Raw genomic sequence first — 22,372 nt, 5'->3', positions numbered from 1 at the left:
ACCACACTTGAGTTTTAGGTAACTAGGAACCAATAACATGCAATGGATTAAGGTATGCAAAATCAATTAAGAATTAATGAGTAGAGGTAGTTACTTGTAAAGAAGCTCTCCAAGCTCATAGTGCTAAGGGTTGTTTAACACTAGAATTTCCTCCCTAGGCTCAATAGTTGGCTTATAGTCTTGTTGAAGAGACTAAAAGATGTTGTTTGTTCTATATTCTTGCTACTTTTAATCCCTATTTAGAAAGGCTCTTTGAAATTTTATTTGCAACAAGTCCAACTTATTTGTTCATTTTCATTTTCTCCCTCTCCAATTTTTGTGCTTTTTTCACTACTATTACTTGTTTTGCCTTAAGTTGCCTTAATATTGCCTTCTCCTATCAACTCTTCTCATCAATCAATTTTTTAATTTCTTTTGCATAAGCTTTCTCAATTGTTATAGCTTCCCATTCAATTTTTCTTCTTGCATATTCTTCTACCTTGTCTTTCTTTGCTTTTTCCTCAATGTGAGTAATGTATTCTAGATTAGTGAGTGAAGTTTCATAGGGAATAGTGATGAATTTTTGCTTCTCTCTTGCATTTGGTTGCTGCTAAGTTTGAGTGGAGAATGGCATTGTAAGTTGAGTTATAAATTCTTCCATTGTTGGTCCATGAGCTTCTTCCATTGTATAGTTTATATCCACAACAACTATAACATTTAGCAATGGCTCCAAATCATCATTGTTATTGTCATCTACACTTCTATAAAATGTAAGTCTCTTTGTCTTCATCTTTTTAAAGGTTTTTACCTATGCCTTGTAAAGATGTAGCCATGTGAAATTCAGCATCTATAACATTTAGCATTCTTATTGAGACTTTTGTTAGAGTGCATCTATCAAATTTTGTCTTTATATACTAAATATAGATGGCTTTGAACATTGCTTTTAAAGGTTTAAAGCAGTACTCAATATAGATATTGCTTTTAAAGGTTTAAAGTAGCACATATCAAAAAGTTATATGTGATGTGAAGTATGAAGTAGTTGGACTTCCTGAGAGGTCATCCAACTTAATATTATTCAAACCTAAGGATGTTTAACCCCAAGTATCCTAATATTCTTAACCAATTGAAAAAAAGGGTGCACTTTTATTCATGGGCTCTTTCCTTTTGTAATTAAATTCCAACAAATTGTTTCTCAAGTTTTTCTTTTATAATCCTAATTTGAATGCCTTCTTCACAACCATGATTGCCTATCACAATATAAACTTGATTTGTTGGAGAGATGCCACTTGGGATGACTCTTACAAAGTGTTTGGGAAGTAGGTAAACCCATTATTTCTCATCTATACATTAACTTATACTTGCATGGATGCTCCAAACTCACACAACTCCAACCAGCCTACTACTCAATTATGCCCTTAGAATATATAGTGATTTGGAAGTTTTTGGCCATCCACAATAACAGCATAAATAACTGTCATTCTTTGACACTCATTTGGAATGACATTAAAAATTATGCACGCTTGTTTGTTGGATACCACATGATAGCCTTGATTTTTGTTTGATGCAAACATCCAATTTCATCAACATTAAACATTCAACTAGGTGAATAGTTCTTTTCCTCCATTAATGCTTGCCACCTTGCATAAAAAAGCTTAACAACTGTTGGTGTGATTGTAGATACTCAGACACATTTCAAAGACTGTGAAGAATGCAAGTTTAGTTGAGGATGATGCTTTTTAAATCCACACCACCAACCAAGAGTGAATTGTCCATTTATTTTCTTAGTGCCTTTGCTAACCAAGGATGCCAGTAAGATGCCCTAACTAGTTGTTTAATGTTGCATAATCCAATATATAATGGTGTCTTCTTCCTCATCTGTGAAGATTTTGTTGCTACCACCTTTTTGCCTTGTATTTTTGCCATTAAACCAATTGTGGAGTGTTGTATATAACACACCAAACTCTTAGGCAAATTTTCAAATTGATTTGGAGCCTTCTTCAACAATAGATATAGCTTTATCCATATCCACAGCCATCCAAAGGTTTTTAGCTTTCTTCTTTTTAAATGGGAGTTTATCATCAGAAAACAAGATAAGGAAAATGATGACTATAAGATAAATCAAGCTCAAGAGTGTCCTCTTTTATAGAAATGTTTCCTATATCCTTTAATAAAGATGTAAAAATTTCATACATAGGTACAACAAAAGTGCAAAAAATATTTTTCTGTGTTGTGGATTGACAAGCCACTCTTTGGCAAGCTAAAGTTGAGTGTGCTTATGGCTGAGTTGCTATATGAGTTGTCTTTGTTACTAAAAGTAAGGTTGTTACTAAAGTTTAATTTCACTTTTTGTTTGGTGCTTAGTAAGCACAATATATATCTAAAATCTACCACTGCAACAATAAATAATATATCATCGATGCTTTAGCACTCCACAGCACCACCAACATAATAAACTTCTCCCTTCTACAAAGATTAAGAGCTAAAACCTTTGAATGCAAAATTTTTTGTTTAATATTAATGGCCAATATTCTTTCATGATTATGCTATTCAAATTTCCCTCCTCAACAACCCCTCTTTAGTTAATTTATAATTTTTTTAAATCAATCACTATAAAGAGTCAATGACAAACATGCTACATTAAAAATATAGGTGTGTCACAAATTCTTTAGTGAAGTGGTGATTATTTAACAAGCATTTCTCGATCCTGATGTAAGCTTCTGAGTTTGGACTTCCCAGAATGTCACCCAGCCCAGTATTATTCAAACCCAAGGACATTTAACCTCAAATATCCCAAGACCTTTAACTGATTGGAAAAGGGGGTGCACTTTTATTCATGGGCCCTTTCTTTCTATATTTGAACCTCTATGGATCATCTCTCGAGTTGTTCCCTTTGGTTGCTTACAATCTACCATGCTTCCTTGCAAGTTCACACCCTCATGAATGGAAGCTGAGAGTCATAGCTCTCTCGAGAGCTGCACTCTCTTGACACCTTACCCCTCGGGTCGAGCCCAGCAGGAGTAAACTGAACCAACCAAATGTCAATTAACATATGGTGTGATTCCCTTAGCCAACCAACAGAGTTGGACCTGAGACCGCTCTAATACCAAATGTAAACTCATGAGTTTGGACTTCTCGGGAGGTCACTCAACCCAGTACTATTTAAACCCAAGGACGCTTAAATATCCCAAGACCCTTAACCGATTGGAAAAGGGGGTGCACTCTTATTTATGGGCCCTTTCCCTCTATATTTGAACTATTATGGATCATCTTTCAAGTCGTTCCTTTTGATTGCTTACACCTGAAAACATAGTGAGGAACTTATATATCAAAAGGAGATTCAAGTATGTAAACTATTGATTTAAAGGATTCATCTCCACTCTCATAGCTCAAATCATTAAAATCAACCAAGGAATCATCACTATACTCCAATAGTATAACAACTTGATCAAAGCATTATTAAAATGTGAGTTAATCAAGTGTAAAATAGGGATTTTTTTTAGTGTAGTTTTAGTCAATCTTTGTTTCTTGTGTAGTTGGATATAAATCTTTATAAGTTTTGTTGAGTATAACAAGAAATATTTAAAAATTTCCAGCTTATTGAACTAAGGTTTGAAGAGATCTAGGCTCTAGAATTATAAGAATAGGTAAATATGATTAGTAAAACTAATTAGTGCCACATCAACTGATTAAATGCTCAATCAGATAGAACATCAAATCGATTGGGGACCACCCCTCTTTAGTAGCTCAAAATGAGATACTTCAAAAGTTCTACAACGTCTCCATAGTAAAACTCTTTTCATAAATATTTGAGTTTTTTAAAGGAAATTGTTCATGATGTAGAAGCTTTAGTGATGTTGTCTTCCACTATCTTCCTTTTGGAGATAAAGTCAAGTTGCTCATGACAAGCATAGGGAATTATGGAGGAGTAAAGAGGAGTGGATTAGAGTAGCAATACCTACAAATATCAAATACTTTTGGCATGGAGCAAAGTTCAAAGAGGATTGAAATTTTAGGGATCATATTCATCTTCAAGGATTGTTCATTTCATATCGATTATAAATTTTTTGCTTTAGCTTTAGTGAGTAACTGGCAATGCAATCCCTTACCTCCTATGGTTTTGGACAAAGCTTTGGCATCCTAAGATTTAACTTGTTACTTGCAAAATTTGCTATTACATATGAAGATGTTTACCTAGACAAATCAAAATTTAGTCAATTGGTTGGATTAATTTTAGAAATGAATAGGCTGGTTTGATAAAATAGTAAGCTCCGTAACCAATATTATTTTGAAGTACATAGGCTACAAATATGATAGTGTCCATGATGCAAATATGTTGTTGTATTTAGCTAGCCTTAGCCTCATTCTAGTAGTTAATATGTCACCCAAAAGTGGTAGCTATGGCTCCCCAAAAGCCTCTGATGGGCTTATGTGGCTCTTGTAAGTTACACATAAATTTTAAAAAACAAACTAAGAAAAAATTTAAAATAAAATTTATAAAAAATATTTATATAAGTATTAAATTAAATTTTAAAATAATTTTATGAAATAATCTTTAATATTTATTATTCACTCTCATAAATCTAATTTAAGCAATTGTACATTTATAGAGATAATATTTTATTTTTGAAAGATTTCATTTAATAAAAACTGAATCCTAAGGAATGTTTCTGAACACTTAATATAAACACATGCAAATATTTTATAGATATATATACATTAATATAGTTGTAAATTTAATTTCAAAATTTTTAGATATAACATAAATAATTGTTTGTAGTATATGATTCCCATAAAGCTGTATTAGGAAACTTTGTGGTATAAATAACTAGATTACAATCATTTTGAATTGTGAAAATGCTTGATGTAGTACAAAAAGGTTTATGTTTACAAAAATTTTGTGTTGTCCATAATATAACTTCTTTACTATGATATAAAGCTAAATTACCATCATTTCTTAATAATAAATAACATTTATGATAATTGTTATTAGATTTATATATTTCTAATACTTTCATGTTTCTTGAAAACAATACTAAACTACAGCTTGATGTTAAAAGTAATATATTTCTACCATTAGGAGATAAAAGAAATTCTCCAGTATAAAGAACTGAGCCACGATATAATATACTCATTCCAACAAAGCAAACTATTGGCTTGTATGATTTATAAGAAATTTCATAAAAGTTTTCAGAAGTTTCAGATTTAGCTATTAACTCATACCTTAATAAATACTTATATCCTTCTTGTTCAAAGAAATCTGAACAAAATTCATTCAGATTTTGCATGCTTTTACCTATAAGATCTTTAAATCCATTGATAATATTCTCACCTTTAAGATCTAAAGTTGAATCTTCAATTATGCAGTTATGTTTGCATTTGATTAATAGATCAACTCTTTCTTTTGAAGTAGTTATTTCAACTTCATCTCCATAACTTCGGGGATAAAGATCATCACGGTCAATTTTGTATAATAATTCATACACAGCTATTATAATCTTATTAATATCATTTAAATTTAAAACACCAATTCTTCAAATTTTTGGTCTATATGCATGGTCATTACCTGTATTTTCAATTTGAAAAATATAAAATAGTAAAGAAGATAATAAAAGGACTCTAAGGTTAAAATAATTCATAGTTTTTTTCAAATTTTATTTTAAAATTATTGTTATTTAAGAGATTTTTAAAATATGATATTACTGTTCTTAAGCTAAGATTCTTTAGTCTCCTAATGGAAAAAGATTCTTATGATTTTAATTATTTATAATAAGTGGACCCCTAGATAAGACCCTTATATACTAAGTTTAGAAAAATCTAATGAATGAGAACTTACACTTACAAGATAAAGGGGTATAAAATAGATGCTTTTGTATGTATATTTGAGAATCTATTCCTAAATTTAACAATTTAGAAATATTTTTATTACTTAGATATTATATTCTTCACCTTATATTTATAATAGTGTGAGGTCTAAATGTACAATTACAATACTATATACTAATATTAGCATAGTGGGATTTTGATAACTATTGGATTAGTTCAAATTCAGACCGCTTACTCCTATATATAAGCTATGGTTTTTGGGTTAATTGATATATACATTTCTATATTCCATTTCCAAATTCTATACACTCATATTAGTGGAAATAAGAGGCAATTTTTATTGTTCTTAAGGAATGCTTAAATTTGTGTTTTGGTTTAGATATACCTTTTATATTATCTAGATCTCATTTTCTTTATAGCTTTTTTAATTTCTTCTCTTTTTTTTTTCTTTTCTCATTTGTTTTCATAGTAGAGCAACAACCTCCTCCTCCTTTGACTCTGGAGCAATAATTAATGTAGTTGATCAATGTTATATGGGTGTAGTGGAACAATCAAACTTAGTTGTTGGCACTATTCATGATGCGTGGTACAATTCCTTTTGCTCTTAGGGCAGGGTTCCATACATCCCCTCAGGGGAAGTTTTTCAGGGAGGAAAACTTTTAACACCTTATTTCATGCACCCCTCTAGTGACATGGCATTGAAATTGGGGGGAAGGAGGGGAATCCAATGTCCCCCCCCCAAAACTTTTTCCTAGTGCCTAAAACCTAGTAGAACAAACTAACAAAATGAAAAAATGGCAATCATTACTTATAAATTACAAAATAAATTTAGCTGTATATTAATAACATGGCATTTTTAAGGAGAGTTATATGTAACCTTAAAAGTTTAGATGGGGGAAATCTTTTTTCTAGAGTGGAGAAATTTCTAGGTGGCAGATGCATGGAACCCCACTTTTACTGCCAGTCTTTGTGTCTAGCTGGAGTTCTTTCGTGGAAATCTTAGGGATGGTGTGTACGATTGGTTTGATCACTATACGGTGATTGCCACTTATCATTTTTGGGATGATGGTCAGTGCTTGCATGAGTTTCCCACGTGTCTTTAAGGGACAGCATTGTAATAGTACAACGGTTTAAGTGTAGCCACTTGTACGGATTAGAGCATTCTTCTAAACATCTTCAAATGTGCATTTGGATATATTGACGATTGTGACAAAGCTTTTTAATAATTGCATCATCTTTGTTAAGGACCATTTGAATTAGTGATGCAATTTAGCATTTAGTGTTGGAGCATTGTGCTTCGTGCAGAGTTAAATATGTTAAAGCAGATCAAGTTGGGAATGTTATAACTAGCACTTTATTAAAATCTTGTAGAACTTATGCATGCACTTACTTCAGCCACCCTTGACGATGCTCTTTGACTGGCATAACATTATAAAATATTACCTTTTCCACTTCTCACTACACGTCCTTCAACTCTTAGGAGATGATCTTATTTCAATGGAGGTTGATGTTATTGTTGTTCGTATTCAAGGATAAGGGTGAGGATGTGGTCATGGTTGTAATGTCTGATGTTGGGTGTGTGATGAAGTTGATCACATATATTGGTGTTGTTGGCATTTTTTAGATTGGCATCCTCCATTTCTTAAGTGAAGGCCTTGGCATCAACAATGTTTTATTGGTGCTATTGCAGTGGAAAGTTTTGATATAAAGATGAAGAGTCGTGTGAGTAGTGGAGGGAATAAGTTAGTGATTCCTCCATCCTTATTTTGGGAGTATCATCAAGGGCTCTAGTGTTTATTTTTTAAAATCATTTTTATACTAAGAGGTCTTCTATTATTTTCTTTGTGTTAGTTGATATAGGCTTTTATTTTCTATTGCTCGGCGTATTATCACACATTGATATTTATAGTTATGTCATGCGATAGAGCTAGTCTTCATTCTTTATAGCAATAGTTATACACATATGTGTAGGCAAGATGAGACAAACTTAGTTGTGCATGTGGGTGATCTTGAGCTTGAACTTTAATCATTATTAATGGTGCTAATTTAAAATTTTAACCTCATCCTTGGTATAAATTGATTATAGTTCAATCATGCCAAGTGTTTGAGGCTTCTCCTCTTTATTTCATACTTTTTATATTTATTTTATTCCTTTTATTTTTATTCCCCTTTGTCCCTTTACTTTTACCTCTGCTTCCATCACTTTTGTCTCCTTATTACTTTTGATTGTGTTTCCATTTTGCTGCTCTATTCCCCCTCTAAATCCTTTTGACAGTCTTTGTGTTGTAACAATTGACTAACTTAAGAAGGAGTATGTTAATCACTTCCACTTTGACTTATTATCTGTGGCCAAAATTGCAACATGTCATCCTATTTTAATTGAGGATGCTTGTTCAATCAAGATTTCTATTTGGCATCAGTCACCAAAGGAGATCAAGATTTTATATGCAAATGTTAAGTAAATATTAGAGAAGGGTGTTATATAAAAACCTTAAAGTTCTTAAGCATATGAATCTTCTTGTGATGAAGCCTGATGAGAGTGTTTTCTTCCATATTGACTATTGTTTATTAAACAAAATGAGTATCTCAAATGTGTACTATATTCCTCATAATGCTGATTTTCTGGATTGTCTGGATAGAAATTGTTAGTTCACCAAGTTAGATCTTGCTTCTAGGTACTAATAAGTGGAGATGGCCAAGAAAGATGATCCCAAGATAATGTTTTGTACACCATTTGGTTTGTATAAAGTTTTGTAATACCATTCGATTTAAATAATGCTCTAATGACTTTTCAACAAGTGATGGATGCGGTTCTTTGTGATATGCTGGAGGTGACTACTAACTTTATTAATGATGTTTTAATCCACTTTGAGGGGATATGGGAGAAGCACATTTGTGATGTTCGTAAGGTGTTGGATCTACTACAGGAAGTTAGTTTAAAAATTAAACAATCAAAGTGCATATTTGGATATAAACACACAACTTACTTTGGATACCATATTTATCAAGGTTGCAAATTGATCTTGACAAATTTGTTATTATTCTAAAGTTCCTTACTCTGAAGTGTGTGAATGATGTGTAGTACTTCCTGAGCAATGTGCAATATTTCGATTGTTTTGTTGATCATTTTTCTGATTGTATTACACCATTGTGAGCATTGCTGAAGCCATTAACATCATCTTTCATTTGGTCTAATAATTGCAAATAGGCCTTTTTTAATCTTAAAGAGCTATTGATAACTCTTCCATGATTATACTTGACTTTTCATTTTGTGTGTGGATACTTCTAATATTAGAGGTGTTTTGATGCAAGAGAGCACAAGTGTGTTTAGTTATCATCATCCCATTGCATATATCAGCCATACATTATAACCAATGAAGATGAACTACTCCATGTTAGAGAAGGAGTATTTAGTAGCAATTTAAAGTTTTGAAAAGCTTTATACATATTTATATGGTTTTTAGGTGTTATTGAAAGGTGATCATGCTATAGTTATTTCGTTATTGAAGTAAAAGAACTTGGTTAATAGTCGTATTACTCAGTAGGCTCTGAAGTTTCAGATATATAATTTCAAGGTTGTTCATTACTTGGGGAGTTCTATAACTGATGTTAAGGCTCTTTCTATTTTTAACGAGTTTATTATTCTAGCATCTATGAATTTTATGAACAAAGATTTCGTACCATTGACAATTGGTGTTCAATGTCCACAAGATGTAGAGCAAGATTTACCTTCTCTTGATGAGGTTCGTGAGGCTCAAAAGGTTAAGCTGTGAATCCGAAGGCTTTATGATAAATTTGAAAATCTTGTATCATTCGCTAATGACTTTCCATTTTGGCATTTACATTTTCAATGTCACTTTAAGGATGACTTTCTTTATTTTATAGGAATGAATCTTGATGATCATTTATGGTTGGTGATGCATTCGATCTTTATTCTATGCTTTCTCTATGTTTACCATAATTCTCTTATTCTATGTGGGCACATGCTTCACTATATAAACTCTTATATAGTCATAATCTGATACTACCAATGGAATTGAGTTTACCTTCGTGATTGCCATGAGTTGTAAATTCTAGGTCTTGGGATTAGTATTTGACGAGCATTTTTTCACTTGTCTAAATGGAGTTTGCTGAACACTTGGGCTATGTACAAGTGGGATAACAATGGCATTATAACTTCCATCATCATCCACTAGCAGAGTACAAAGTGAATGACTTGATGTTAGTCCATTTTCTCAATCTTACGATATGTAGTTTGTTTAAGGAGCTCCTTTCTTAATGGAAAGGACTGTATTGGGTGTTGTGGCAAATTAAATTGCAAGTTTATAAGGTTTAGCATGACATTCAATAATCCAATCCTTCAAAAATTATGTATGTACAATGGTTAAAATACTTCATACAAAGGAATCAAGAATAACTAATAACACCTACAAATCCACTATTGCCTCCTCCTAATATTTCTTCAGATCTTAACCTATCAACCAAATAACTTTTATTACTTTCCATCCTTCCGAGATGAGGGGATGATATGAAATTTAAGTGTACAGTTATGATGTTATATACTAATATGATTTTAAAAATGATCAAATTGATCTCAATCCAGACCACTCGCTCTTGTATATAAGCTTGGGTTTTTAGGTTAATTGATATTCACATTTTTGTATTCCACTTCCATATTCTATGCACTCACAATAGTTTGTTGTGTTTAGCATGCTTAGTTTGCTTTGAATTTATATAATTATCAAGCTTGAAAAATAATTAAACAATTAAATTATAATAACACCTTCATAAACCTTTAGCCCATGTCATTAAAACTAACATTCACATATTCAGATAATATTAGCTCTAAACCCAACCCAGTGAAGCCAAGAAGCAATAATTTCAAGAAAGCATTTTATCCAAGTCCAAAATAATGTGAATACAAAGTTATGTTTTACCAAAGGTAGATGAAGTTTTGTTGGAACAAAGTGTTGCAGATGAGATAAAAGATAATAGTATAACATAGATTCATTTCCCTTTTGAATTGCCTATCTATACTTATATATAAAATTTTGGTACACAAGAAACGAATTATGAAGTGAAATTATGCTATTCTATAAAATATATAGTTTACAAATATAGATAAATATATTACTAATAGTAAATTTAGCATAGTTTATAAATATAGTTTGATATACAACCTTAATATATTTTATATCTTAGATAAATTTTTATATTAAAAGCTATATATTTTAGATAATAATTAAACTTTTTAGAGTTTTTGAATTGTAAAGGATCATGGACTGAGCAGGAATTGAACCCTATACGTTCACTCATTTGTTTATGGCGAGCCAGCGCAATGCTCGGTTCTCGAGGTCGCGAGGCCGAGATGCGGCTCCTACTTGCTGCTGTGAGTGCGATCTGGATTGCTGGCTCCCCCACGCTTGCTTCTTGGAAGAACTCCTAGATCAGGGAGCTGGGATCGTCCACCGCAGAGCTGAGCCCAGATCACCGCTGCTCGATCCTCATCCATACCTCTTGCTGTTCCTCCTCGTCCTCCAGCTCCGGCGCTGTTCCCTTTGAGCTTACACAGCTTTGGCCGCGGCATCACTTGAGGATTTTCAAAGGCTGGCTAGCAGCACGCGGCCGCCATGGCCATTGGGGCGATCGCGGGCTGGCGGTTATCCAGTGCTGTGTGCCTTGGGTAACCATAGAATTTAGTTTTAGGAATCAAAATTTGTGTTGGCAAGTAAGGTATATGCCGCTGCATTCTTTGGATTCAGTGCAATCACCTCCTCCATGGCATGGGATCCAATTTGGGCGTTTTTGTGAGCTCTACAAGACCCAAGCAAGCATATCCAATCCAACGCATCCGGAGCAAAAGGCATGCCCTTGATCAAATCTCTTGCATGATCCAGATATCCAGCACGGCCGAGTAGATCGACCATGCAACTATAATGCAGCTTCCCAGGACTTCTTTGGAAATCCAATGTGATTGACAAGAACCAGCTTCGACCATTGTATACTTTTCCAGCATGGCTACAGGCGAGAAGCACACAAATGAAAGAGATCTCATCGGGTGTGGTGTTAAGTGCATTCATCTCTGGGAATAATTCCAAAGCATCGTTGGGATGCCCATTCTGTGCATACCCACCGATGAGACACGTCCACGCCTCCATTGATCTTTCAGGCATCTGGTCAAAGAGCTTCTGGGCATGGTGCATTTGACCTCTCTGGGAATATGCTGCCAGCATAGCAGTCCACGTCACCGAGTCTCTCGCGTCCATCCTATCAAAGACTTCCCTGGCTTTCTCTAGATTCCTAGCTTGCGAATACGCCGATACCATTGCATTCCAGGACACCACATTGCGTTCTCCCATCCGGTCAAAGAATCTCCTCGCCTCATCGAGATGCCCGTTCTGGGAATATGCCGAAAGCATGGCAGTGTATGATATCACGTCAGTCTCAGGCATCGAATCAAACACCTGCTTAGCTTCCTCCACGTGGCCGTTTGCGGCATAAGCTGACAGCATGGCATTACACGTCACTACATTCTGGTCGGGCATATTCTCAAATACGTGTTTTGCTTCTTCAAGATGCCCGGTTTGGGCATATGCCGTTGTCATGGTACAGCACGTCACCATATTCCACACTTCCATACGGTCGAACAAATACCTTGCATTGTAGAGATGCCCATTTTGTACGTAAGCAGAGATCATTGCATTGAAGGATCCCAAGTCCCGTTGCTCCATTGTGTCGAATATTCTCCTGGCGGCTGTAACATTTCCTCTTTGAGCAAACGCTCCCAGCATGACCGTGGATGACACGAGATCGTGGACGTCCATTCTGCCAAAGAGAGATGCTGCCTCGTGAAGATGCCCGTGATGCGTATATGCCGAAAGCATCGTTGTACACGTCACCATATCCCTCTCCGGGAGAGAATCAAACAGCGCTCTCGCCTCTTCAATGTGTCCTTGGCTGGAATATGCCGCTAGCATGGCAGAGAAAGATACCATGCTTCGCTCAGGTATGGTGTTAAAGACTGATCTAGCTTCTTCAAGATGCCCGTTTTGGTCATAAGCAGAGAGTAGCGAGTTCCAAGAGGAGAGATTTCTTTCTTCCATGTTATCAAAGACATCCTTTGCCTTAACAAGGTTTCCATTTTTCGCATACATGGAAAGAAGTGAGTTCCAGGAGAGAACATCCCATTCAGGCATCCGGTAAAACAAGGCTTTGGCTTTTGGCAAATTCCCAGATCGGGCAATTGCAACAAGAAGCGACGTCAACACAAACAGATCCCACCGCGGCATCGAATCGAAGAACGACTCGGCCTGCGCAATTCTCCCATTTTGGATGTAAACGCCTAGCATCGCAAACCACGAGAAATCGTTCTTGTTCTGGATGCCATCAAACACAATCCAGGCTTGCTCCACGCCCCCGCATTTCCCATACATCTGCACGACCCGGTTGAGCACGTAGACATCCGATTCGAACGAGAGCTGGAGGCGCGAGTGGAGAGATTTGGCGCTAGAGAGCGAGTTACAAGACTTGATGAGATCGATGCATTGCGTTCTATCCCAAGTCATTAAAGTTGCACAAGAACCCTAAATTCTCTGCCACGTGGCAGCATCTTGTGGAGTCCGTTAAAGCTTAAACCCAAAACCCTACACCCTAAACCGGCGGCCCTAGGGTTTTTGGGCTCGAGAGAGAAGAGAGGAAAATGCTGGGCGCTGCCAGGAATCGTCTCCTTGCCCCGGCGGCGGGCACGATCTTCACGCGCCTTCGCGCGGCGCTCACAGGTGGGGGCAAGGCATGGTACTCCTCCGATTTTGATTTGGGGAAGAAGCCCGGGGATTGGGACTGCGCGACGTGCTTCCATCTCAACTTCAGCAGGCGCGATTCGTGCCAGCGCTGTGGGAACCCTCGCCCGGTGGGCGGCGGCGGCGGCGGCGGTGGTGGATCGATGAGCATGGGCGCTGATCGGGGCTGGGGCGGCGCGGATGTCAAGCCCGGCGACTGGTTTTGCCCGTCCTGCAATACCCACAACTTTGCTAGCCGTGGCACTTGCTTCAAGTGTGGCAATGAGAAAGTGGAGAACAATGCGTCCATGGATGGGAGGCCCGGATGGAGGATGGGTGACTGGACTTGCACTGGGTAAGTTGAGATTTTCTTGGTTCTTGTCTAGAGGTTTGGTTCTACTCGATTCTATGTTCTTAGTTCCAGCTTCTCTATTGCCCTTCTTGCAGTTCTTCCTGGTTTTGTTCTTCTGAATGATCTCACTGTTCTAACTTGTGAGAAGCTTTGGTTTAAGTTCTTCCTGGTACTCTTCCTGGTTTTGTTCTTGCGCTCCTAAGTTTCTTTGCAAGTTCTTAGTTTGTTCTGTGTTATTCTACTCGATTCAAGTTCTTAGTTGTATTGCTCTTCTTGCTGAATGTTCTCACCGCTCTAACTTGTTAGAAGCTTTGATTGAAGTGTTCCCGAGCTCTAACTTTTCTACTCTTCTTGGTTTCGTTCTTGTGCTCTTAAGTTTCTTGCAAGCTAAGTTCTTACTTTGTCATGCTTCTCTTTGTGTGTAGCTGCAGCGAGCACAACTTTGCCAGTCGTACCGAGTGCTTCAAGTGCAATGCTCCAAAGACTTCTGGTAAGTTTCTTGTGTTCTTTTGGTTTTCGAGTGCCTTGATTTTGCGATGTTCCAGCCTCTACCGCGTAGGAGTCGTGCATTTCAAGCCAAGCTAAGTTTCGCAAGTATTAATAACTAGATTGTGAGAGATGCAAACTGGGCAATTGTTCCAATGATCGAGGTGTTGCCGATTTGCGGAAAAGCATGTAGTGTGTTTTAATGAGTATAGGACACTTGTTGGAAGTATAGAACACTTGGAAGTTGGAATCCTTGGTCTTCTTATTTTAGCCACCAGAGAAACTTTCCACTAGAAAGCTAAGCTATTTCGTGCGGGGCTGGGAGAGGAGCACCTTTGGGAAGCTCCCATTTCTCTCTAAGCCGCCGCAGCGCGTTCTTGGTATTGCGCCGGCATTTCCCAAACGATCCTCTGGAAATCTTGCCCCGTTTGGTCCTCCTGTCCCCGCGCCCACACTCGAGAATCCCTCCTCCCTCCTCGTCGAGAGGAACGAGATCGCGGACTACCCCTGGCAGCCGCTGCTCGAAATTTGGAGGCGGTACCTGCTGCATCCGTGAAATCGAAACGATCGATGCCAACAGAGAATGCCGCCGATCGATGGACGCTACCGCTGCTGCCACCGTCGCCGCTGGATCCGAGAACCTGGGAAGGAGGAGACGCGTGACCTTCGCGAGAGACATGGCGTGATAAACCCTAGCCCTAAACCTAAGCTACTCGAATATTATTTTTCAAATAAGGTATATTCTATGATCAACTAAGCTATTTGTTTTGGAAGTTTGGCTTCCTTTTCTCGAAGAAAGCAGCCATTCCTTCGCTGCGATCTTCCAAGCCAAACGTTGCTCCAAAAAACGCTTGCTCTCTCTTGACGCCTTCCTCGAGATGGCTCTCATACGCGGCATTCACAGCCGCTTTGGCCATGATCACCGCTGGGCGTGACATGCCCGAGATGTTCTTGGCCATCGCCACTGCCTCGGCGACGAGCTCCTCGTTTGTTCCTTCGATCTGCGACTCCACAGAACAAGAATTTAGAGATCCTTCGATCTAAAACTCCAGAAGAAGGAAGAACTTCACTAACCACTCGGCTGGCGAGACCTCGTTGGCACGCTTCTTTGGCATCCATGAAGCGCTCTCCCGTGAGTATCATCTCCATTGCTCGCGACTTGCCGACCTCTCGGATCAAGCGCTGGGTTCCGCCCATGCCTGGGATCGTCCCGATTTTAATCTCTGGCTGCCCAAACACGGCCTTCTCGCCCACCAGGATGATATCACACATCATTGCAAGCTCGCAGCCACCACCAAGAGCATATCTGGAAGGTAGAGCATACGAAAATAATTCTACTTTTGGCGAGCACAAAGGCATGATCGCTTACCCGTTCACTGCAGCGATGAGTGGCTTTCGAATCCTGGAAACTTGGTTCCACTGATCAAGAACAGGATTCACAAATGAATCCACCATAGTCTTGTTCTTGAGCTCTTTGATGTCCACGCCGGCAGCGAACGCTTTGCCTTTACCGGAGATGACAATCGCTCCAACCTGCCAAGATCATTTTTCCTCTCAGTTGTCGCAAAAATTCTTTCTTACCTCTGGCAGGGCATCGAATCCTTTCAAGGCCGCGACAACCTCTCTCATGCAAACCTCGGAGAGCGCATTGAGAACCTGGGGCCTGTTGAGCATCAAGAGACCCACGCTCTTGCTCTCCACGACCTCGGCAGTGATCGTCTCATAGCTTGCCTCTGGATCACGAGCGCCAATCGATGGAGCAACGCTGGATCTCACGAAGCGAGTCGAGTGAATCCAGCGGCAGCTCCTGGAAGAAATATTTCCTGGAGAAAAACCCGCATTGCGGCGAGGATTCGCGACGAATTCTGGAAAACCAGGAGCCACTACGCCCATAATCCGGGAGAGTAGAGACGATCTTACCTCTAATCGTCAAGCGCGCCAGTCGATGCGCCATGGCCATGAAGCCACATCCCTAGACTAAGCTAGGTCACGAGACACTTGTACAGCATTTTCTCTCGAGGGGACAAACCTTTGGAAGAAATGAAATTTTTGATAGCTATAATGTCATAGTATGTAGTTACTATGGTTCTCATCCTAGAAATCTAGGCTACCTTCTGTTACGACTGTGATATCGCGACGACGCACTCTTTCTCCAGCGAATACGATTCTGGACTTCTTTCACGATGAAAGCCACCTTCTCGAAGAAATCCCTGTCAAAAGAGTGATCCCATTTTCATGAATTCCAAGAAGGTTGCTACTACTACTACTACTACGTACCCATCTTCTTGCACAGCCGAGACGATTTCACTGATCTCCACATCCTTGGGTTTGAGCTGCAAAAGCAAGAAAAAGCATGTAAGAGACGTTGAAAAGCTCGGGTTTTACCTCGGCTTCCGCAATGGAGAGTGTTGCTGCGTTGAAGACGATATTGAGTTCGTGGATCGCGCAGTCGGGTATTTTCTTAGCGTCGTCTCTCAGTTTGAAGGACTCGTTGCTTGAATCTGGAAGGTACGTCCGAAGCTGGAGACTTATGTGCCCGCTAGAGATGCCAAGCACTGATACGCCTTTCAAAGCCTCGAGAATTTTGTTGTCCTGCTGATAGCTGTGATCACAAATGATAGAAACATAAAAAGAAGAAAACAAATGTAGTAAAATGTATAAACGGACCTGTCCTTGAGCTTAGCTACGTTTTCAAGGTGCTTGAGTTCTCTCCGCTTCATCTCGATTTGTTCTGCCAGCCGAAGACCCTTAGAAAAACAAAGAAAAAAAAGAAAGAAACCACGATTGAGCAAAGAAGAAAAAATAAAACTAGCGCCTGCTTCACCTCAGAACGGCAATCTTCAATGCTATCCTTGAGCATCATCTTCTCCAGTTCATACTTAGAGCTGTACGTGACTGCGTCCTGGAAGAAAAGTTCAGCCATAAGTTTGAAATTTCTTTACCCCGAGCAGCCGATTATTTTTGTAGTCTTTCATCTGGAAAACACGCATGAATTCGAGACAAGTAGAGTATTTTTTCTTACATTGAGTTCGCAACTATCGAGGGAGTTTTCTGTAGAGCTCAGAAGTGTCTCCATGGCCCTCGCATCTACACATGTGTGTAAGAGTTGGTCTATGAAGAAAAAAACCATAAAAAAGAGGAATGCAAAGAAAAAACCTCTGGTGATCGTTTGTATCAAATTCTTGATCTCACTGATAGTCGAGCCATTCCCGTTGTTCATGCCCATCACCTCCGATTGTAAGCTTTCTAATAAAAATTTATTCGATCGGAGGCTCCATAAGAAAGAGAAAAAAAATCCATACCGAAAGAAGCACCAGAGTCGAACCCTCCTTTCGCCAAATCGGTAAGAAACCTCCGTGCCAGCGATTTCTAAAGCGGCATTGTCAAAATCAAGCATATGGACGATTTCTTACCTCAAGAGCATCAACTTCTTGGTGCTGATCGACCTCGAACATTTCCCTCGCCTCGCTAGAGACGCGCGGCTTCGAATGCGATGAGCAATCAGGGATATCCTCAAAATCCAAGCGAGCGCACGTCTTCCAGGCCTCGGAGCTCGCCAGCGCCATAGCCACCAAGAAAAAACTCCCGAAAAAACCCCAAAATTTAAAATTCCCGCTCTTCTTGCCCCTGTTCTGGGGTAGGGTTCTAGAACGTCTTCTAGCCGATGAGCGATGGCCATCCACGTAGATCTCCTTGTTCTAGAATCAGATCCTTGCTCGATCTAGAGCGCGTCGCTTCCAGGAGATTTTCGTCCTTCCGAGATCTCTTATTCCTTTATTTTCTTCGTTCTAGGGTTTGAAAATGTCGTGGAGGCGATGGCGATGGAGCAACGATGGCGCTGGCGATGCGCTACCCACGGCTCGCCAGGACGCTCCAGATTCTCAAATCCTCGACACACAGGGTACGTGTAGCTCGTAAAAGTGAGGCTTTTTCCAGTGTGAGATTGTTCTAGAACAAGAAGCTCTAGTGGACTCTTTTGAGAAGCGAGACAAATATCAAAACGCGCTGTGGCGGGTACGCTTGTCCTCCTTTTTTCCTTCTCTCTTTGGCTCGTCGAATGCTATGACACTTAATAAACTTTTTGTTCCAGGGGATTTTTGCAGCCTTTGCAGCTACGTGTGCTTTATTCTTCTTTTACTCGGCCCACCAACAGGCCGTAGATCCATGGAGCACTGTAAGTGAAAACTTACTCGTTTTTTTTTCTTCTTCTGTTTTTTTTTTTTTTTCTGTTCTTGCTTTGACGTCCATGACCCCATGACTCTCTCCAGAAGTACCACGCTGTGTTCTCTGGGACATTAAACTCACGTCAGATCGTTTGTGGGGGTAAGCTCAAATCGATTGCTCGCTTTTTGTTTATTCATTTTTGGCAAGCTTTTCCTCCTTGCTGCTGGCAGACTTGGCTGAAGCAATGACCTGTATTGCCATTGTGGTGGGTGTCTTATCGTCAGCAAAGTGGCATCGGCATTTGCTCGTGGCATCGATGATGGCCGGTCTTTTCCTGTCATTGTTTTGGATTTCCAATCTTCTAAGGTGAAGTGCCACTCTCTTGCAGCTCGCTTTCATATATTCGTGCCTTCCTTTCTTTGATGGTTGTTGATTCCCAGATCGCAAAAGCTCCACTTCCAGTTCCAAATGCTGTGGCTTCCTTTCGGTACACCGAGGTATTCATTTTTTAAGATCGCTTTTAATCTGGCTTTGGACTTACGCGTCAACCGACTTGTTAACTGACAGCCTCGCAGCCATATGCCTGTACGTGGACAACGTCCTCGCAGGAACAGCTAAGGATATTCAAGCTCTGCGCGCATCCATGTACCATCATAAAAGGAGTTAAAAATCGACAGAATCATAACAACATCAGCTTGCTGATCAGTAAATCGTCCACAACGTTAGGAAGTGCCAAACATGTTCGTTGCCTCTAGTTACTTCTACCACTTCGGGCTTCATTTATCAGGTTTGATTGGTAAGGTAGACAATCCTCTCCGTTTTTTCTTCTTGCACTGGTTTTGTTTTATTTGCTTTAAGACTGAGATACCGGATCATGGAGCGGGATTGCTACCATAGCACCCCGTTTCTATTTTTCGTTCGTCTCCCCCGGCCTGCTTGTTTTCTAGTCCATTCGTCCCTTGCCGAAAAAAAGCATTGAATCACATGTTGAACTCTGATTGTGGATATAAGGATCGTGCGCTCTCCTGCAGCTGCTTGATTCTCTGGAAATCGTTTACCTTGCTAATGAGTTTGCGTTGTCATGCTGTGGATTGCAGAGAGATAGGTTGCGGTCATGCTCACGTCTCGCCTTATGAGGGGCTCTAAAAAATTCCATCAACAGTTCCAATCCAAAGAACTTGCTTTGAAAAGGTACGCGACACGCCGTTTCCGGTAAAATGCTTCAATCAATCAACGTAACACCAGCCAAAGCATGATGTGCGATGAAAACCAGCAGGTTTTGTGCGGGTCAAAAACAGGAACGAAAGGCAACACTCCTGAGTACAGCGCTGTACTTTTGCAACCTCACTATGTCAAGATCTGTTCCACTTGGGCTGGCACCTGGCAGTATGGCCCAAGAACAGGGGAGCACACATATATGTGCATGAATGCAGCCAAAGTTGGCTGCAACTTAGCAAGCCCAAAAAGAAAAGCCATCATCAAATTGGTTCAGTTCCAACTTCTGCAGGCCAAAAAGAAGAATCACCTCACCAGGCAGACGGCCTGGTGCAATGGCAGAATAAAAAAAACATATCAAATTAGAAGAGCATGGGGAGATGGGTACTCCTTTTTGGTACCCAGTCCAGTGTCTTGTCTGTGCCTTCAGAGGGAGAGATCTTTCTTGTTGATTTGCTACTTGTTTGAGGTTTGGTCTCTCTTTGGTTGGCATATAATTTCTTGCATCTGTGTGGGTGAGTTGTGTGTGTGTGTGTGTGAGTCTGAACTCAAGTCTGAGAGAATTGAAGGCGTCTCCTCTCTGGAGTGATTGATGGATTGCATCAGCATGGTATCAGCAAGCAGCTGAAGCAAAATGATGCTGTGGGAAACCTGACTCGGGTTTCCGTGAAACTTTTGTTGTTCTTTCCCTCAACACACATACCCACACAAACAAACAAGCACGGGACGGACGAGAGCGCAAAATAAAAACGTCTCAAAAGAAGAGCGAGCTATGTCCAATGAGATCAACAAGATAGACAGATAGATAGACATAGAACTACACCATCATTAGAGGCTATGGCCCTTGGGAACTCAAGAGCTTTACGAAAAGAAGCGAAAAAATGTAATCGAGACGGCGTCAACTTTGTGAAGATTGTGAGGGGAATTGCGTGACATAAGATCTTTGTCAAACATAATGCCTGGGATTAAGAGGTGTTCGATTTTAGCAAATGTGACGTAATCACCGCTCGTGCCGAGCCCCCGATCATACTTTTGTATACTGTAGCTATACATAGACAGGAAAGTAAATATGGTAAACGCTACGAGTGCGGGGAGGGGTTTTCACTTTCACCTTTAGATTTACTTGCTTTGACCGCACTTCAATACGATCTATTGTGGCACATACGAGCAGTCCATATACACCTAGATGGCTACTCGTATACGGCTACGATCATTAAGTCGGCCCACATGGTTTGTCTTGGTTTTCATGGCATAGCTTAATTTTTATGACAGCAATACAATAGTGAATTTCGTTGTACTCGTTTGCCATCTTTAAGAAATAATCAAGTAGAATTCAAAAGAATACACTGCCTTTCTCCTGAACTTGCTGGAAGTACTCAACTGTATTTTATAATGCATGTATATGTGAGAGGCTTGCATGTGTATGCTATGATGTGGATGGAGATCTAAGGGAAGGCAATGCAGTTGCAGTTGCAGTTGCAGAGTGCAGCAGAGTGCAGCAACCAAGCAAAGCCAGCGAGAATGACCTAAAACTTTTCAACAGAGGTGGACAAAGAAAAAGAAGTGAAGTGGATGGAGGAGAAATTGGGTTGTCTCAATCAAATCCATGTAAAAATTGGACAGCAGGCAGTGCAGTGCCTTCAGTACAGTACAGTCATGGAGCACAGTGGTCAGTAGTGTGGCAGGCAAATGTGCCAGGCAGTTCTGCCACCCTTACCTATATGTACTAGCGAGCTTCTTAAGAACCCAGGAAATTAAAATCAGTGCTTAATAAAGTAGGATCAGACACCAAGTCCTAACAACACTCAAACTATCTTTCCTGACTGACTGTGACTGTTTTGTGGGGAAGAGCAGATGTTGTTTCTTAATGCTTCTAGCCAGCTTAATTTTCTTTATTCAATTATTTTTTATTTTCCTATACCTTTGCATGCACATCAAGGTAGGCCTACCTAGTACTAGGTAATAGCCTCCACACACTGATGGTGTGTACCATACCATACCCAAGAGGGTGTTGAAAACCACCCTTCATAATGTAGCCCATTTCTCAATCTAATGAAACATAATTACTGGGAACAAAATCACTAAGTTTCTGTTGAACATGCATGACCAAGACCATAATGTCAGTTGTCATTTTGATTCCAGTTTCCATATCAGTTGTTTTTGTGCTGTTGTTGCTAGTGGTACATGCTGCAGTGCAAGACAAGAGGAATGATTCAATCAGCATGGTGGGGATTGTGGGGTTGGGGGCCATTGTTTTTACTTCAAATCAAGCTCTAGAGGAAGAATCTTCCTTTGAATAGAGAGCTTGATTTGTTTTCCCAAACGTGGTGGAGGTGGTGGCGACCCGTGGGTGTCCTGGATTTAAACTTAAAACCTCCTTTTCATGCGATCGAGAGGGCGAGAGAAGTCGAATCTTGCACAAAGAGATCCGCTACCCAACTTCTAAATGTTAAAAGCCCAAGCAAAGAGATTAAATATCTTATACTTTCCCATCAATGCAACTTCGTGTACTTGGACACAAGAGCAAGACGACCCCACCTCCACACACTTCACGAAAAAAAGCCAAGTAAACAAA

The 22,372-nt window shown here is 39.5% G+C and overlaps 6 protein-coding genes across 13 annotated transcripts; 2 read left to right on the top strand and 4 right to left on the bottom strand.

The window, feature by feature from the left end:
• Positions 1-11,031: 11,031 nt before the first annotated feature.
• LOC112349521 (pentatricopeptide repeat-containing protein At4g02750-like) lies at positions 11,032-13,373 on the bottom strand. The gene has a single exon (XM_024684107.1). It carries the CDS (start codon positions 13,365-13,367, stop codon positions 11,505-11,507), a length of 1,863 nt encoding a protein of 620 aa, XP_024539875.1. The 5' UTR covers positions 13,368-13,373; the 3' UTR covers positions 11,032-11,504.
• Positions 13,374-13,473: 100 nt separating this feature from the next.
• LOC9659582 (zinc finger Ran-binding domain-containing protein 2) lies at positions 13,474-14,688 on the top strand. The gene is made up of 3 exons (XM_002979036.2): positions 13,474-13,935; positions 14,358-14,422; positions 14,478-14,688. Exons 1-3 carry the CDS (start codon positions 13,502-13,504, stop codon positions 14,489-14,491), a joined length of 513 nt encoding a protein of 170 aa, XP_002979082.2. The 5' UTR covers positions 13,474-13,501; the 3' UTR covers positions 14,492-14,688.
• Positions 14,661-15,121, bottom strand: LOC112349481. The gene has a single exon (XM_024683969.1). The coding sequence runs from the start codon at positions 15,095-15,097 to the stop codon at positions 14,717-14,719; it is 381 nt and encodes a 126-aa protein (XP_024539737.1). The 5' UTR covers positions 15,098-15,121; the 3' UTR covers positions 14,661-14,716.
• On the bottom strand, positions 15,120-16,440 carry LOC9660117 (probable enoyl-CoA hydratase). 3 transcript variants are annotated; one of them, XM_024683959.1, is made up of 5 exons: positions 16,339-16,440; positions 16,000-16,283; positions 15,788-15,951; positions 15,493-15,724; positions 15,120-15,419 (listed from the first exon to the last, which is right to left on the bottom strand). In XM_024683959.1, exons 1-5 carry the CDS (start codon positions 16,376-16,378, stop codon positions 15,177-15,179), a joined length of 963 nt encoding a protein of 320 aa, XP_024539727.1. In that variant the 5' UTR covers positions 16,379-16,440; the 3' UTR covers positions 15,120-15,176. The 3 variants fall into 3 exon arrangements, with proteins under 3 accessions (XP_024539727.1, XP_002978957.2, XP_024539728.1); XM_002978911.2 differs by having other exon boundaries at positions 16,000-16,301; positions 16,339-16,427; XM_024683960.1 differs by having other exon boundaries at positions 16,000-16,241; positions 16,339-16,426.
• Positions 16,441-16,448: 8 nt separating this feature from the next.
• LOC112349480 lies at positions 16,449-18,018 on the bottom strand. The gene is made up of 10 exons (XM_024683961.1): positions 17,832-18,018; positions 17,721-17,787; positions 17,575-17,664; positions 17,441-17,505; positions 17,361-17,393; positions 17,243-17,320; positions 17,086-17,165; positions 16,804-17,020; positions 16,696-16,751; positions 16,449-16,628 (listed from the first exon to the last, which is right to left on the bottom strand). The coding sequence occupies exons 1-10, from the start codon at positions 17,982-17,984 to the stop codon at positions 16,526-16,528; spliced, it is 942 nt and encodes a 313-aa protein (XP_024539729.1). The 5' UTR covers positions 17,985-18,018; the 3' UTR covers positions 16,449-16,525.
• A 46-nt stretch (positions 18,019-18,064) lies between these two features.
• Positions 18,065-20,206, top strand: LOC9660116. Of its 6 annotated transcripts, none has more exons than XM_024683965.1 (9): positions 18,065-18,319; positions 18,371-18,432; positions 18,509-18,592; positions 18,687-18,741; positions 18,813-18,948; positions 19,023-19,079; positions 19,150-19,378; positions 19,680-19,773; positions 19,859-20,206. In XM_024683965.1, exons 1-7 carry the CDS (start codon positions 18,220-18,222, stop codon positions 19,247-19,249), a joined length of 594 nt encoding a protein of 197 aa, XP_024539733.1. In that variant the 5' UTR covers positions 18,065-18,219; the 3' UTR covers positions 19,250-19,378; positions 19,680-19,773; positions 19,859-20,206. The 6 variants fall into 6 exon arrangements, with proteins under 6 accessions (XP_024539733.1, XP_024539734.1, XP_024539732.1 ...); XM_024683966.1 differs by having other exon boundaries at positions 19,856-20,206; XM_024683964.1 differs by having other exon boundaries at positions 19,828-20,206.
• The last annotated feature ends 2,166 nt before the right edge of the window (positions 20,207-22,372 follow it).

This window comes from Selaginella moellendorffii, unplaced genomic scaffold, assembly GCF_000143415.4.
Source record: "Selaginella moellendorffii unplaced genomic scaffold, v1.0 SELMOscaffold_39, whole genome shotgun sequence".
NCBI lineage: Eukaryota > Viridiplantae > Streptophyta > Lycopodiopsida > Selaginellales > Selaginellaceae > Selaginella > Selaginella moellendorffii.
This window is presented reverse-complemented; position numbering and strand designations above follow the sequence as displayed.

Excerpts from the sequence above, each read along its gene's own strand:
- LOC112349521 (XM_024684107.1), bottom strand. The coding sequence starts at position 13,367 with ATGACTTGGGATAGAACGCAATGCATCGATCTCATCAAGTCTTGTAAC.
- LOC9659582 (XM_002979036.2), top strand. The coding sequence starts at position 13,502 with ATGCTGGGCGCTGCCAGGAATCGTCTCCTTGCCCCGGCGGCGGGCACG. Across the intron at positions 13,936-14,357 it reads GGTGACTGGACTTGCACTGG|CTGCAGCGAGCACAACTTTG; the intron begins GTAAGTTGAGAT and ends CTTTGTGTGTAG.
- LOC112349481 (XM_024683969.1), bottom strand. The coding sequence starts at position 15,097 with ATGTCTCTCGCGAAGGTCACGCGTCTCCTCCTTCCCAGGTTCTCGGAT.
- LOC9660117 (XM_002978911.2), bottom strand. The coding sequence starts at position 16,378 with ATGGCCATGGCGCATCGACTGGCGCGCTTGACGATTAGAG. Across the intron at positions 16,302-16,338 it reads GGCGCGCTTGACGATTAGAG|TGGCTCCTGGTTTTCCAGAA; the intron begins GTAAGATCGTCT and ends TTATGGGCGTAG. Across the intron at positions 15,952-15,999 it reads GATTCGATGCCCTGCCAGAG|GTTGGAGCGATTGTCATCTC; the intron begins GTAAGAAAGAAT and ends TGATCTTGGCAG.
- LOC112349480 (XM_024683961.1), bottom strand. The coding sequence starts at position 17,984 with ATGGCGCTGGCGAGCTCCGAGGCCTGGAAGACGTGCGCTCGCTTGGAT. Across the intron at positions 17,665-17,720 it reads CGACTCTGGTGCTTCTTTCG|AAAGCTTACAATCGGAGGTG; the intron begins GTATGGATTTTT and ends AATTTTTATTAG. Across the intron at positions 16,629-16,695 it reads TCGGCTGTGCAAGAAGATGG|GGATTTCTTCGAGAAGGTGG; the intron begins GTACGTAGTAGT and ends CTCTTTTGACAG.
- LOC9660116 (XM_024683965.1), top strand. The coding sequence starts at position 18,220 with ATGTCGTGGAGGCGATGGCGATGGAGCAACGATGGCGCTGGCGATGCG. Across the intron at positions 18,593-18,686 it reads CCGTAGATCCATGGAGCACT|AAGTACCACGCTGTGTTCTC; the intron begins GTAAGTGAAAAC and ends GACTCTCTCCAG. Across the intron at positions 19,080-19,149 it reads CTTCCTTTCGGTACACCGAG|CCTCGCAGCCATATGCCTGT; the intron begins GTATTCATTTTT and ends GTTAACTGACAG.